Source organism: Melospiza georgiana, chromosome 5 (genome assembly GCF_028018845.1).
Source record: "Melospiza georgiana isolate bMelGeo1 chromosome 5, bMelGeo1.pri, whole genome shotgun sequence".
NCBI lineage: Eukaryota > Metazoa > Chordata > Aves > Passeriformes > Passerellidae > Melospiza > Melospiza georgiana.
The window spans coordinates 27938631-27952448 of record NC_080434.1 but is presented as its reverse complement, the minus strand read 5'-3'; the positions used below and the strand labels follow the sequence as shown (position 1 = coordinate 27952448).

The 13818-nt window shown below is 38.0% G+C and overlaps 1 protein-coding gene across 4 annotated transcripts in view; it reads right to left on the bottom strand.

Moving 5' to 3' along the window:
* Positions 1 to 13818, bottom strand: part of MAPK10 (mitogen-activated protein kinase 10) — a 144595-nt gene that overhangs the window by 70217 nt on the left and 60560 nt on the right. For 3 of the 4 annotated variants that reach the window (XM_058025340.1, XM_058025342.1, XM_058025341.1), the window contains exon 4: positions 7658 to 7729. In XM_058025340.1, the coding sequence (XP_057881323.1) occupies positions 7658 to 7729 (72 nt within the window). Of the gene's footprint in view, positions 1 to 7630; positions 7730 to 13818 lie in introns of all 4 variants that reach the window. The other variant, XM_058025343.1, reaches the window with a different exon arrangement.

Sequence of the window (13818 nt, the reverse complement as noted above, 5' to 3'; positions counted from 1 at the left end):
AATGCAGGACATATTCAGCATTAACACCCATTACTCTGAAACCAATGTTTATATATAAAGTGTCAGCATAAAAATTGCATTCCTGAGTGAGCCTGACTCATATCCAGCTCCTCTAGAAGTACAGACAGAGTGAATTTTTAAAACAAATTGGATGACTGTGTTAAGGCTTGGATGAGCCAGGCCTGCCACAACTTGTTTGTGTCCTCACTCCCAAGCTACCTGACAGCTCCTTGTGTGGCATGGAGCTACATGGGAGCACATATTTTATCACTCTGTGTCTAGAATAAAAATTACTTGCTTTTAAGTTAGCCTGACCGTGTGAACTACTAGCCTCAGGAAACTCAAGCTGCGTACAGCGGGGTTTCTGAACTGCTGCGGTTCCAGCAGCCAGTTCTTTTAAATCCAGAAATGTAATAAAAATCAATTAAAACAGCTGAGAATAACCATTCTGTAGCACCTCAGTTATGTGAGTAATTAACATATCCAATTGCTTCAGTCAACAGCAATTAAAGTTGTGGACCCAGAAGACCACAACTGATAAGAAAAGGTGAATGTTCTGATGATGTCCTGAATCTGCTCCTAACTGTGTGACAGAGGGAAAGGTAAAGACTGTTTTATTTTCCATTGAATATTTTTTTCTTTTTAGATTAGTATCTTTTTCCCTACTTAAAAATTTGTGCCCCATAAAGTTTTTGATAGAAAACAAACACCAAGCATTACTTGGAAAAATTCAAGGCAGGCTGATTTAGTTTGAAGTTTACTTCAAGCAGAATGCCTCCTCTGAGTGACAAAAATTTCAGCTTTGTGGACAGGCCAAGGTCTAAGTTGCTTCCTTGCTCTAAACCCACACTGCTATAAAACTACCAAAAAAACCCCACAAAACACCGAAACAAACCTCTACTCTATATTTTCCAATTTTTACCAAAGCCTAAACAAGCAAAACAAAAGCACTGTAAGGTTACTGATGCCCACTGCACTGCTTACTTTCATAACAACAGGAGATGAGTGATATAGCTATCCTTGTCATGATGCTGACTTAAACCAAATCCCTAAGTCAATGAATTAACACCATTATTGAATTAATCACATTTGATCAGATCCCCAAGCCAAGCTGACACATAATCAAGAACCTTCTCTAGTTGATTCCACAGCCACTTCCTATTGAGGACAAGGAAATGGCAGTTTTGTTTCACTCCAAAATTAAGATAAAAAATCTTTTCCCTTTAGCAAGGAAATTCATACTCTTTACAGAGCATGTCAATGTTAGTTTTAGTTTCCAATCCTGATGAAAAAGTTCTTCTCCCAGTCTTCAAATTCACATAGCTCATCTTAAAGAAGCCTACACACTACATTTTGTTAACCTGTTACATCCTCAGTGCTCATTTAAAGCCCTTCCAGAAGCCTAGGTGTTGGTACAGATACTGATATTCCCCCAGATGCCCCTCTGTACACCACTAAGCTATTTCACATTCAGGTTTTACTGCGCAGTGCTTACAAGTCCTGTACAAACAGCTTAAGTTAAAGCTTTGATTATGTGGCATCAGAAAGGAACCCAGGGCCAGGAATTTCCAGTATATACCCTTCTGTAGATGCACCTAACCATAAACTCCTTTCAAATGTGATTGAGGCTAACATCATAAGAAACCAGGAATTAGCACTTCATTAAGAACTAGATGGGGGAAGGAAGTTTATAGATACACATTGCAATCAGGATACCACAGTAAAAATGTATAAGTCTCATAGAGTAAAGTGAATCACAGTGAGTTAATATATTTTCAGGTGAACTTCAAATGAAATTGGGCAAGCTACAATACTGAGGCCCCAGAACAACAGTAAACATTGAAGCTGTGAAACTTTGAACAAAACTCATCTAAGTTTCTCAGACCTCTGTGTAAGATGAAAGATTATTCCTCAGAGACAAAGCATGCATGGAAATGCCATTTGTTCTCAGTTTCCATAAACATTTGGACAATGAAATTACATTACTTCAGCACTGAGACGAACTTAGCCTTCATTTTATAGGTACAAAAATGCATGAACCATTACTTTCTCCTTTCAGTACCTAATTGAAAACTTCTAGTGCACACACACACACATTCCCCAAAGCCATTCTCTTTCCTCCATACTGGGAAATTTAACAGTAAGAGAAGTGAAAGTTTCTCAGCCCTGAAAATCTAACTATCCTTGTTAGCTCACTTGAGCACATAGCATATTTGCAATGATGTTTGCTTAGTAACCTGACAAGTGAGAAAGAGAAAAGAAAATAAACTGTCAAGACACAAGCAATCTGAGATGAAGGAAAAAGATACTCCCACCATTACTAATTGCTTAGAGAGGATGTATTTTGCTCTCAAAGGACAAGTATTTAAAAATTCAGTGGAACTCAAATAACTTACACAGAGCTACAAACTGTATTCCTTTCCTTTTTTTCAGAGTACAGAGAGCAAGAGAGTTAAAAAGCCCAACAGAAACAAAATTATGTTATTTTCTATATTGTAAGGTGAATTGCTTCCTGATATCCCATTTTATTTGTCCATTTCTATCCTACAAAATAAATATATTTATCATATTTTACTGACAGACCTTTGTTTCTGAACACCATTCCTTCTATTATTGACGAGCCTAAAATATGGCTATGTCTTGAAGCTCAGCATCTCATACATTTCAGCTTTTATAAATACCAACCATGCTAGCAGCAATTTAAGGCAAATTACTCTCCCTTGCATCTCTGAGACAGTGAGCACTGTCACAGATTCTGCTGGCAGCATCAGCAGAGGGGAAACTTTACCTCAGTGCTTGTATCCTTCCCTGTCTGCCCACAGAAATCCTGGCAGGAGCACCCATTTGAGGGTGCCATGATGCAAGGATATTGAAATCAGTAAAAGCCCTGCAGGTGTGTGTAAATGTAGGTGGATGAAAGAAGCAGATGGAAGGCTGAAAGGCTGACTCCCAGCTGGAACAGAGCCCAGAGATGGGCAGGATGAAGCAGAGAGGATGCTCTGAGCCAGACACCATGGTGGCTCCCCATTAGCCCCCACATCCTCACCCAGCCTCAGACAAAGAATCTGGTGTGGACCACAGCAACATTCCAGATATGGATGCCTTTGGATCCCTCAGGACACAAAAAGATATCTTCAAGCTACAATTTAACCTTGAAAGTCAAATGCTGAGGTTGTGCAGACCAGCATTCATGAGTCTGGTAAAACCCTCAGACTTCTGGCCTGCTCACCTGGGTGCACCTGCCCAGCCAGCAGCAATATGAATTTAATGGCTGTTCTCCCACTTGCACAGCTCTAATTCTCACAGAAGTCTCAAGTGCCAGAATTCTGCCATGAATGTGAATTTGCTGAGCCCTCTGCTTTGAATTTCATGGTCACAGGTTTTCCTGCGTAAATTTGAATGGCCACAGAAGCTGTCACTTGGGAAATACAGAGTGTCTTACATAGAAGACACTCTGTATTTAAAACACTCTGTATTCTATATATGACACATTTATTTAAAATAAATGTGTTGTATATAGAATACACTATTTAAAACAATATAGTTTTAAATAGTGTATTCTATATATGACACATTTATGGCAGAAATTTTATCTATTTCTTTCTCCCCATAAAGCCAGACTTCTCACTTCTTCTGGCTCTCCCTGCACTCAAAAGTCCATAAACAATGATCCAACCTCCTACACAGGGTTTCATCTTGTGTGTGTGTGGTTGGATGTAATATTACAGATTGTGGTTTTACCAGCCACATCATACCACAGTTCTCCATTCTTCCACCTCATTCTCTTCCTGTGAGGCTTGTATTAGTCACTCAGTCTTCCTGATTTTAGTGTGTTTTGAGAGGCATTTTAAAGCTAATTTCTGGCCTTCTTTTAATCTCTCTCCAGCTGCCTTGCCCCCCAGACAGGGGGCTTTCTGCACTTAGCCTTTCAAGCAGAAAACAGACCCCTGCAAACAACTCAGCCTTGACTGATCAGTAATTGATATTTTTACATTTGCTTTATTCACTCCATTTCAACACACCATATTAAAGCATTTTATTAAATGTAGTACAACATTTCTAAGTGCTGGTTGGGTTTGTTTGGGGATTTTTGGGTTTTTGTTGGTTGGTTGTTGGGTTTTTTTTTTGTTAGGTTGGGGGTTTTTAATAGCTGTTATTTTTTATTTATTTGTTTAAACACTCTGTCCTTGTTTAACCCTTTTCTAACTGAGATACTGAAAACTTATCAGCTTACCTAGCTCTTACCTAGCTCTGATTGTACACAAAGCAGCAAGTCTGCCTTTTCCTTTTCAATTGTATTTACTCAAAACATGAGGCAAAGCACTATTTCTTATTTTTCTCTTGTCCTCCACATGTTCACTGAGCTCTTGGTACTTTTAATTCATTCCTTCCTACAGATACCAAATTTTCATAGGTGATTTCTAACTGTGGTATCATATATCGCTCAGAAGTCACTGTGTCCCAGAGGTGTGGCCCTCATGCCAGGCCAGATTCCTACAGATGAGCAAGCTGAGAGTATCTGCACAAGAAAACACTACTGCAAATGATTTCTGATTCCCCTGATGCCTGAAGAGCTCAATGCTGACACACAGGTGACATCCAGTCCTGGCCATCACACCGAAGGAGGTTGAAAGGACTGATCAAGAAACACTGAAAGAAAAGGTTCCTTGAGACTGAGGTTTCTTTAGGGAGACAAACTAAATCAGTGATCCAAATGCAAAATATAGCCAAAGACAGGAGAGAAAGTAGATTTCTCAACAGAACTATATAATTACAGTATTGGATGTGGAGACAATAGTTAATGAAAGAATTCTCCCTTTTACAAATAATGTACGGAGCTAAGTAATCACATCTTTAGCTAGAAATGGACAGCTCTTGACCCTATGAAGCATCATTTTATTAATAGAAATCTAATACATCAGTTGTTGGTAACTTTTGAATGTTAACTAATCTCCTTGGATAGAAGGCATAATCATAGGACACACTACGTTTAGAATTGCATTCTAAATAAAGGTATCCTTCACACCTACAGCTTAGGGAACATGTAAATTCTGACAGGCTACACATGTCTTGATATTGATTTAAAAAAACATACTGAAAGACTAAATGGAGAAAAACATGGATGAAGAAGTCAGTATTCTTTTGGAATTATTAGATATTGTTAATATATTAGTATCAAAATTTAATGCCCTGTTGTACTCATGACACAGTACTCTGCATTACCTTGTGCTACAATAAACATGTGTAGGGTCCTACAGTAAAAAGTTTGTTGGTGACACCAGCCTTACAGAAGTGTAATGAAACACTATAGCCCTTCTACTACTTTTCTATTATGATAGAAAAGCAGATGTTCTCTTCCTCAGCCTTAAGAAAAGTGGCTGCTTCTGAAGATAAATTGGCTACCCATGTTCAGTAATTCCAGACCTGGGTGTTTTCACACTGCAGACAGGGTGAAGGGGTGGGGAGGTACATATTTACCCTACTTATGCTGCTGAGCATTTCTCAGGAAAGTCTGTTTTGTTTTTTTTTTTTTTCCTTAAGCTGGAAATCTTTCAAATTCTATTCCTGCTGAATTAGCATTTCATTGTACAAAATGAGTATGCTCAGGGACATAAACTCTATGTCAAAGATAAGAGCCTGTAATTATGAATATGTCACTTGCCTTCAGAGAACACAAAGCTATGTCTTTTAGGCTATAAATACATATTACAAGAAAAATACACCCCCAGTACTAAAAATAATCAGGGTTCCCATCAATATTGGAGCTTTAAGGGAGGCACTTCAGCACAAACACTTTGGAGAAAGTCTGCAGTGAGGCAAAAATTTCAAATGGAAGCAGGAATAAGAATGGAATAAACAATACTACCACCTGTACACTATTCCTAGTCTAAATAAAGATCTGGATGCTTGTACCAAGGACAGAGATATAACCCCCATCCCACTCTAAACAATACAAATGAAAAGCACCCAAGACAGGCCTTAATGCAAGCAGACACTTAATTTAGAGAGTGTTCTTGCAGATGATTACAGCTGTTGTTTGGATCAGAGCCTATCTTTATGGAGAGAATAAATTAACATGAAGTTTAAACCAGTTTTTATCCTCAAGAGAATCGATCTGAAGGTGTGAAGACCTTGAAAAGGTGTCTGTGTGGCAAGGGCTTGAAGGATGGAATTCTGTTCCCTGCAATGTCAGGACAGTATCTCTTTGTATGTATTTAGTGGATGGTGCCATTCTGGGTACCTGCTGCAGCCATCAAATAGGAATTAATCTCACTCAGTGATAAAAATGCATCCAAAATGGTCTAAGTAAGAAGGAGAGAAGAGCTATGCAAAAAAACTCTATTCTGCACAGCGAAAGTATTATTTTATAATTAACATTTTCTCATACAATCTGAGGAAAAAAATTGCAATTTCTGCAAATATTTTTTTGGAAGCAAACTCTTTCAAAGCATTACAAAAATACTATGTTTGACAAAGCTGCCAGTGGAAGAATTAAGCCAGTTAAACACAATCACATAAATAAAATAAAATAGAAAAGACAGTTAAGCAGATTATCAAACTGAATTGCCAAGACCCATCCCAGAGCTGATCATTCCTAAATCCAGATCGAACCTTCTCAGCAGAATTAATATTAAGTGTCCCTGAGTTAAAAAACATAAAGCAAACTTTCTAACACCTCTGTCTCATCTTAACTGCTTTTACACAGTAATAGCCCTTTCCTTTTTTACAATTGTGCTTTCACTTGGACTTCACATGTAATATAAAAGAAAAAAATAGTGTTTATCATAAATTCATCTAAGAATTCATTCTAAGAATGCAGCATTGTTTTCCACTTCAAAAAGTGAAGAATGTCCCTAATATCTCTCCAGTTAGTTAGATTACTGATGTCCCATCTCACAAAAAAACCTTATAACTACGAAGACACAGAATTCAAGCACAAAACATTGTTCAGAAGTGAGCAAAAAAAGTAATCTTTCATTCACAAGGGAAAATTATGCACACAGATTTGCGACTAAATATGTTAACTAAATTAACCAAGAAAATAAAAAACTGGATCAATCAAAAAGCTTTTTCTTTGCACCAGAGATTTACTTTCAGCTTTGTGGGCTCCCATAGACTGTGACCAAACCTCAGGGGTGATAAAGAAATACAGAATTGGCTTTAGTGCAGCCTCATGGCTCCAGGGCCTCAATAGCACATGGTGTTCAATGGGAGACAAGACAAAGACCACAATTTTAATTACTCTTCCTTCACTTCCAGTATAGGTAAACAGAAAATTAGTCACATGCTACAATGTGAAAGGCTCTGTCTCAGAAGAACAGAGACTAAGATAAAATAGGTTTTAATTTTCAGTTTTTCCATTTGAATACTGTGCCTTTATTTTCCACTAAAAAACCTCAGAATATTAACCAATAGTTTGTCAAAACAAAATGAAAAATCATTAAGACCAAATTACAAAATAAACTTGAGGGCAAAGAGAAAAGTTATTTTTTGGGATTAATTTCTCTATTTTTTGGTATTTATTCTCATTTTTATAAACAGTTACTTGCAGTAAGCTGCTGAAACTCATTTCTATTTTTCTCTTATTATAGAATGTATTGCAAAAATGAAGTACAAGTATATACTGTACCTTGTTTTACCTGTAAGGAACACACACCTGACAAAAGGCAATCTTCACATCCAGAGTAGGTTCACCAAAATAATACAAGAAATGGCGGCTCATAAATACCTGCAATTAAAGAAAAGCAGACATAGAATTCTTATCTGGCTGCTGATGTGCAAGTATAATGCAGCTCTAGCTTCATTTGGATTATAAAACCAACCTGATTTGTTACCAGCCTGTCAAAACCAGAAATGTTGTAACACTGAACTGTAAAAAAGCTTTATATTCTGTCCAATGCCTGTCAAGGTTATGGCCCCAAATATGACTTGGTTACATCTGGAAAACCTTACAGTAACTGGTGCCATTAATTCAAAGTTTATCATATCACTTGTGTATTCCTACACCAAAAATAAAAACAACAAAATCAGGTCAATAATGTTATAAACAATGTGGGTGTAGGAGACATTATTATGTGAAGGAAAAAAAAGTCCTAAGTTGACAAGTATTAGCAAGTATTAGCAAAGTCATAGAAGTGGAAAGACTAGCTACATTACTGGGTAAATTCATCCACTTTGTAAGCACCCCATGTAGTTCTCGTTCTGGTCTTAACATTCTACCACTAGAAAAGCTAAAGCAGAGGGCAGTAAGAAGGGTCCAAAGCACAAAGAATGTTTTTTTGGTTTTTTTTTTTCCACCTAGAAAAGAACTGTCTGAGCAGAAATATGCTGGAGATACATAAAATGAGTGGCATACTGAAAAATGAAAACACCTTTCCATTTCTTTCTTTTCAAATTAAAATAAAAAAAGGCACCAAGTTATGTTATCAGAGTTAGAATAAACAATAGGAAATAGTTCTTCATACACTGTTTCATCACAGTGAATCTCATGTTGCTGTGGAAGCCAGAAGTCAGCACAAGCACTAATATGATTAGGCAAATTCACATGAGAAGAAATCTGCTGAAGGCTATTAACCTCGGAAATATCACCCCTGACTCAAGACACCCCCGAGTCACAGTCTGCCACTCCATGCTCAGCTATTTCTGGATTTCCCAGTCATCTGATACTGGCCCAGGGAGCCATAGGCTGCACTAGACAGCCTCCCTGTGCACCCCATCACAGCTGCTTTTGTTTTAATTTAGCTCCACAGCAGCACATCCAGCTCTGCCTAGCCAGTCCTGTCCCAGCTGCATCCCAGCATGGCACATCAATGGCCAACACCCACAGCAATGTCGTCAGGCTGGGATAGACAGCTATGTCACAAGAATTTGGAGCACATTGATTATTCTGCATGCCTCCAAAAAACCAAAAAAACACAGCCAAACACACAAAACAACAACAAAAACCTGTTAATGGTACAAGGAAAAAACTAGCAACTTTTAGCTAAAATTAGATACATTATATAGAACTTAATGTTTTTCTGTTAAATACAAATTCATTTTAAAGACTTAAAAATGAAAACAAAACAACCCTCCAACCATCACTCCACAAAGACAAAGCTATGATTCTGAAATGCTAGGTAGTTACTCATGGCACTTGTCTTCAGTAGGAACAACTAACTAACTTCAAGTGTAAATGGCACTAAATAAGACAAGACTTAATTTGGAGTAATTTCAACTCACACCAACTGATCAGGAGTAAAGAAACTACAAGAAATTATTCACCACTACTTGCCAACTTCTATGCACCATGTGCTCCCACATGTGTTTAATTTTTAATGAATGAATATATGAATAATCCTGTTATGAAAGCAAGTTTATGACCTTTTCTGCATCACGTTACAGTGTCTGAGATTGCAGTCTCACTGCCCACTGAGTCATTACCAGAGTCTCATATTACACAGAGGCTTTATAATAGTTTATATTAAAACAAAAAAGAAGAAAGGAAGCTTTTTTTTCAAAAAGAAGAAGGAAAGAAGCTTTTAACATTAGTCATATTGCAATGATTTCTGGAAAGCCAGCAGGTAATTACACTGTCATGCTGCAGATACACTCCCTGGCTGTATGCGTTACATTGCTATAACAATCAATGACTGAAATGTCAATAGCTATGACACACCATGTTCAAGACATAGCTTAATGGTGGAAAGTGAATAAAGGAAGGGAAGAAAATTGGGGGAATTTGGTTTCTCCCTGAATTTGCTGTGAGGGTCTCTGAGAAGAAATACTTTGTATTATGCATGCATTACTAGTCATACCCTGCTCCTCAGCTGTCCACAGGAATTACTGTGACTGTTAATAGTCACCCTGGACATAACAACAGACTGGTGAGTTTTAGGAACTGGAATACATTTTACAATTTATGATGTTGTCCTTGTGGGCAGTTAATGCTTATTAAATAATAGAAGTATGATATGTTTTAATGGCCTACATCAATACTCATATTCCTCTGTACATGAGATACATCAAATGAATCACTACAGAGCTGAGTTCATCCAGCTGTACAATGGGAATGAATGCCACCTTTCCATGGCACAGAAAGGTGTACCCAGGACAAAACAGACTTGAGCTCATGTTTATTGAATTCATACAAGGTTCCCTTTGTGCCTTCTAAGGGATCACACATGTATGTAACTTCTAATTCCTTCAGGCAGAAAACAGATTCGCACTCAGCTGCACAGATCTCCTTGATCACGTCTCCTCTGGTGCGAGCTGACACCACATCACTGGAGATGTTTAAGAAGTGTCAGAATAAAGAACTGGCCTGATGCTGAGATAATTGTGTTACAACATAAAGCAGTTATCAAACAAGAAGCTACTGAGACAAACAGCATCGCTCACCAGCGACTGGAGCTTTATGTGAGAGCATAAGCATCCAGTATTTCTTTACCCCACCTCTGACACTTTATCTTTTCAAAATTGAGTGAAATCACCCAAGGGGCGGAGAACTGGGAGAACAAAACACTGCTGATAGAATAAAATACTCTGGGAAGCCAGAGACTTCTGTAGCATTAAAGGGAGAAAACCTGTCTGTGAAACAGCAAAGCCACAACTGGATCCCAAATCTTCATTATGATCAAGGCAACTGTATGCCAGGAGCCACAAAAACATACAAGACTCAGCAGCAAACATATCACACACTTTCAGGCAAAGCAAAACTAGGAGGCACTAAAATCAGGAAGAGGAAACCAGCCATGAAGGCAAGATAAAGAAAATCCTGAAGCTGTACAGTAGCACAGCTCCAAGGGAACTGCTGGATGGATCCATTGAAGTTTGCCTCTACCTAGCCTGCTGCTTTGCCATCCTCTTCTTCACTCCACTCTTCCTTCCTTATGGAAAGCTGTTCTTTAAAACAGAATGTGGACTAAAGACATGCCCAAATTTCAGGCATGAACTTCTCTTTACCTGCAGTGCTCCTATCAAATCTTCCTTTTCTGTACAAGGACTTTTTAGGGCTTTTTCACTTTAAATAATGGATATCTGTCTCTCCAGGGGTCAGGAGGATTATCTAATTACTATTCAAACATCTCTTTGAAGACTGAAAGGATTAAATCAATACTATTAGTATAATTACTGAGAACAGAGAAAAAACCATGAGAGCAGCTAAAAAAGACCAGAAAACCATCAGCAGCTGCAGTTCTCAAATAGAGCCTCCCACAGTAAACCTTTCTGCTCATCTTTGAATTCTTTCCTCACCCTCAGTGCTGTAGGATATTGGTACCCAGGGAATGTATGGGCAATTTGGCCCAGTAAGATTAAACATTTTGACCTAGGAGAGTTCTTTTCTACCCAAGCTGCCTTCTCCTTCACATAAGTGGCTCCTGGATCATGGACAGTGTGTTTGCCTTAAACCTAAGAGATGCCAACCTCCAGTCTGAGGGCTCTGGGCTATTGCTCTGCTGGCCCAAGGAGAGCCTAAACACTTGCACTCACCATGTTATCTGGAAAAGGCATCACAGTCACTTTCTTTTGAGAAAATACCTTCATGATAGTTTATCATCCCTGCATCCCCTAATCAACAGGGTATGCAGGGATAGTAAACCATCCATCACTGCCCAATGGACAGTGCCTCAGCCTGACACAGTATATTTAAACCCTTTTGTGAAAGGTCAGGAGGCCAATGTTGAGCCTCAGTAAAGTCCCATGTAACTTTTTATTCAGAGAGATAAAGGAGCCAGCTGCCCTGCTGCTTCCTTCATCCCAGCCCAGGCAGGCAGGGCTGCTCCTCTCACCCCACAGCACAACCACCTGTGTCAGACACACTGATCCAGGGCTCAAACAAGGCTCTCCATGAGGAAAAACTGCAGCAGCTCTTTGACCTGTATGTAAACCAGTGTCTAAATGCACTTGAAATGAATATCCCAAATATTCATTTGGGATTCACAAATGAATATCCCTGCTGCTGTTCTCATCACCTCCCACCTGCTCCCATACTTTGAGAGGTGTTTACATGCCTACAACAAAACAAAATGAAAACAAAAGCCTAAATTCCTAATTTAAAAAGTAGCCCCATATGGAATTAAAAAAAATATTAGAAATGCAAGTCCTAATTCAAACAGGAATCAAATGGAGATTGATTCCTGGAGATAAAGTAGAAAGAATTACTTGTATGTAAAACTTCACTAGATTTAAACCTGGCATATTGTGGCTGCGAACTGGAAGGTTGTAAAAGAATCACAGGACATCCACCAATATCTAGGCCAAGTCCCATCAATTATGATAATCTCAGTAATATGGGGAAGCAATGTATATTCATATCAAGTAATCAAATCCAGCTTTTCTGTTTATTTGATATTCTGTTTATATGATACCCCCCAAATCCAGCTTTTCTGTTTATTTGATATTCTGTTTATATGATACCCCCCAAATACATGGCATGTGCACCACGGGCACAGTGAATGTGCTCCCTATCTTCACCAATTTGCAGTTCTCTACTTGTTCCACAAAAGGAGAATTAAAGTATTTATTACTACCTCATTTAGTTTCATTCATAAAGATTAAGGGCATGAAAAAAAATTAATGAAATAGCACCATCACTTAAAGTTATTTTAAAAACTCATCCTGTCCTAATTCAATGAGAGGGGACAATTGATCAATTCAGTTGTCACTTAAAAACCTTTTTTAAAAACACTAATGTTCAAAGATATACTTTCATGAATTATTAATGCTTCCTGTTTTGAAAATGTGCTGGAACAATTTCAGGCATTTCCAGTACTGGAATTTCTCTCTCCTTCATCTGAAAATACATCCTCTCACCACAGTAGTTCTCTGAAGCTTTCAGTAATGTTCTAACTCCTGTAACTATATTTTTCCTTTACTGAAACTTGGCTATTCTGCTCTGTGTAAACAAGAGTGAAGGAAATAATGAAGACCTGAACAAATTCACCCAGCATGACAAAGTGTGCCAGCAGAGAATGGCAGTGTTTGATCCCCAAACTCCTACAGAATTTCAAATGTGGGCTCTGACATCTTTAACATGCTGGGTCGATGAAGAAGTCCTGCAATTCACCCACATTTTTTCATATAATTGCTGCCACTTATAAGAGGGATTTAGATGTTCAAATATCCTATCAAATTGTCTTCACTTCAGAGACCAAATCTTTAGGCTTATCAGCTTTTTTTATATAACTTTTTTCTTTCAGATCTAATGTAAAACACTGCAACAGGAGACCCACTGCTTAACAAGAAGCTTAAAGACACCTCAGAGGATAAATATGAACTGGCATTTGCAAGTGGATTAATAATAGTCAAGGAGAGTGTTCCTACTGCAAAAGAGTGCCTTTCTGTTGTGTCTACTCTCCCATTTTAATTATTCTTGGAATAACCAGGGAAAGCAGTGATGTGAATAATGTAATTATTAAGGTTATATCCCAGCAGAAACAGATCATCTTCCACTGGAAGAGAAGTGATGGCATGTTAAAAATCACAAGGATCACACAAGTAGCTCTAAAACAGCTGCTGGAAAAGAGAATGAAAAGGAAAGAAACCATTTTGGAATAGCACTGAAAAGGAAATATATATAAAAAAATAAAGACCAAACAAACGGAAAAGACAAGGGACTGATAAGCAGATATTCTTAATGAGCACAGCTCACATGCAGATGACAGGAACAAATGAGCTCTAAATCTGGTCTTGCCACCAACTTCTTGTTTTTTGTTTTTTTTTTTTTTTTTCTCCAGACAGTTATTATGAGAGAGAATTCCTCACCTGACTATATTTGGTCTAAATGCCAAATATATACAGCCCAAGTTATCACTTCCAGAGGAAATACTTACTGTT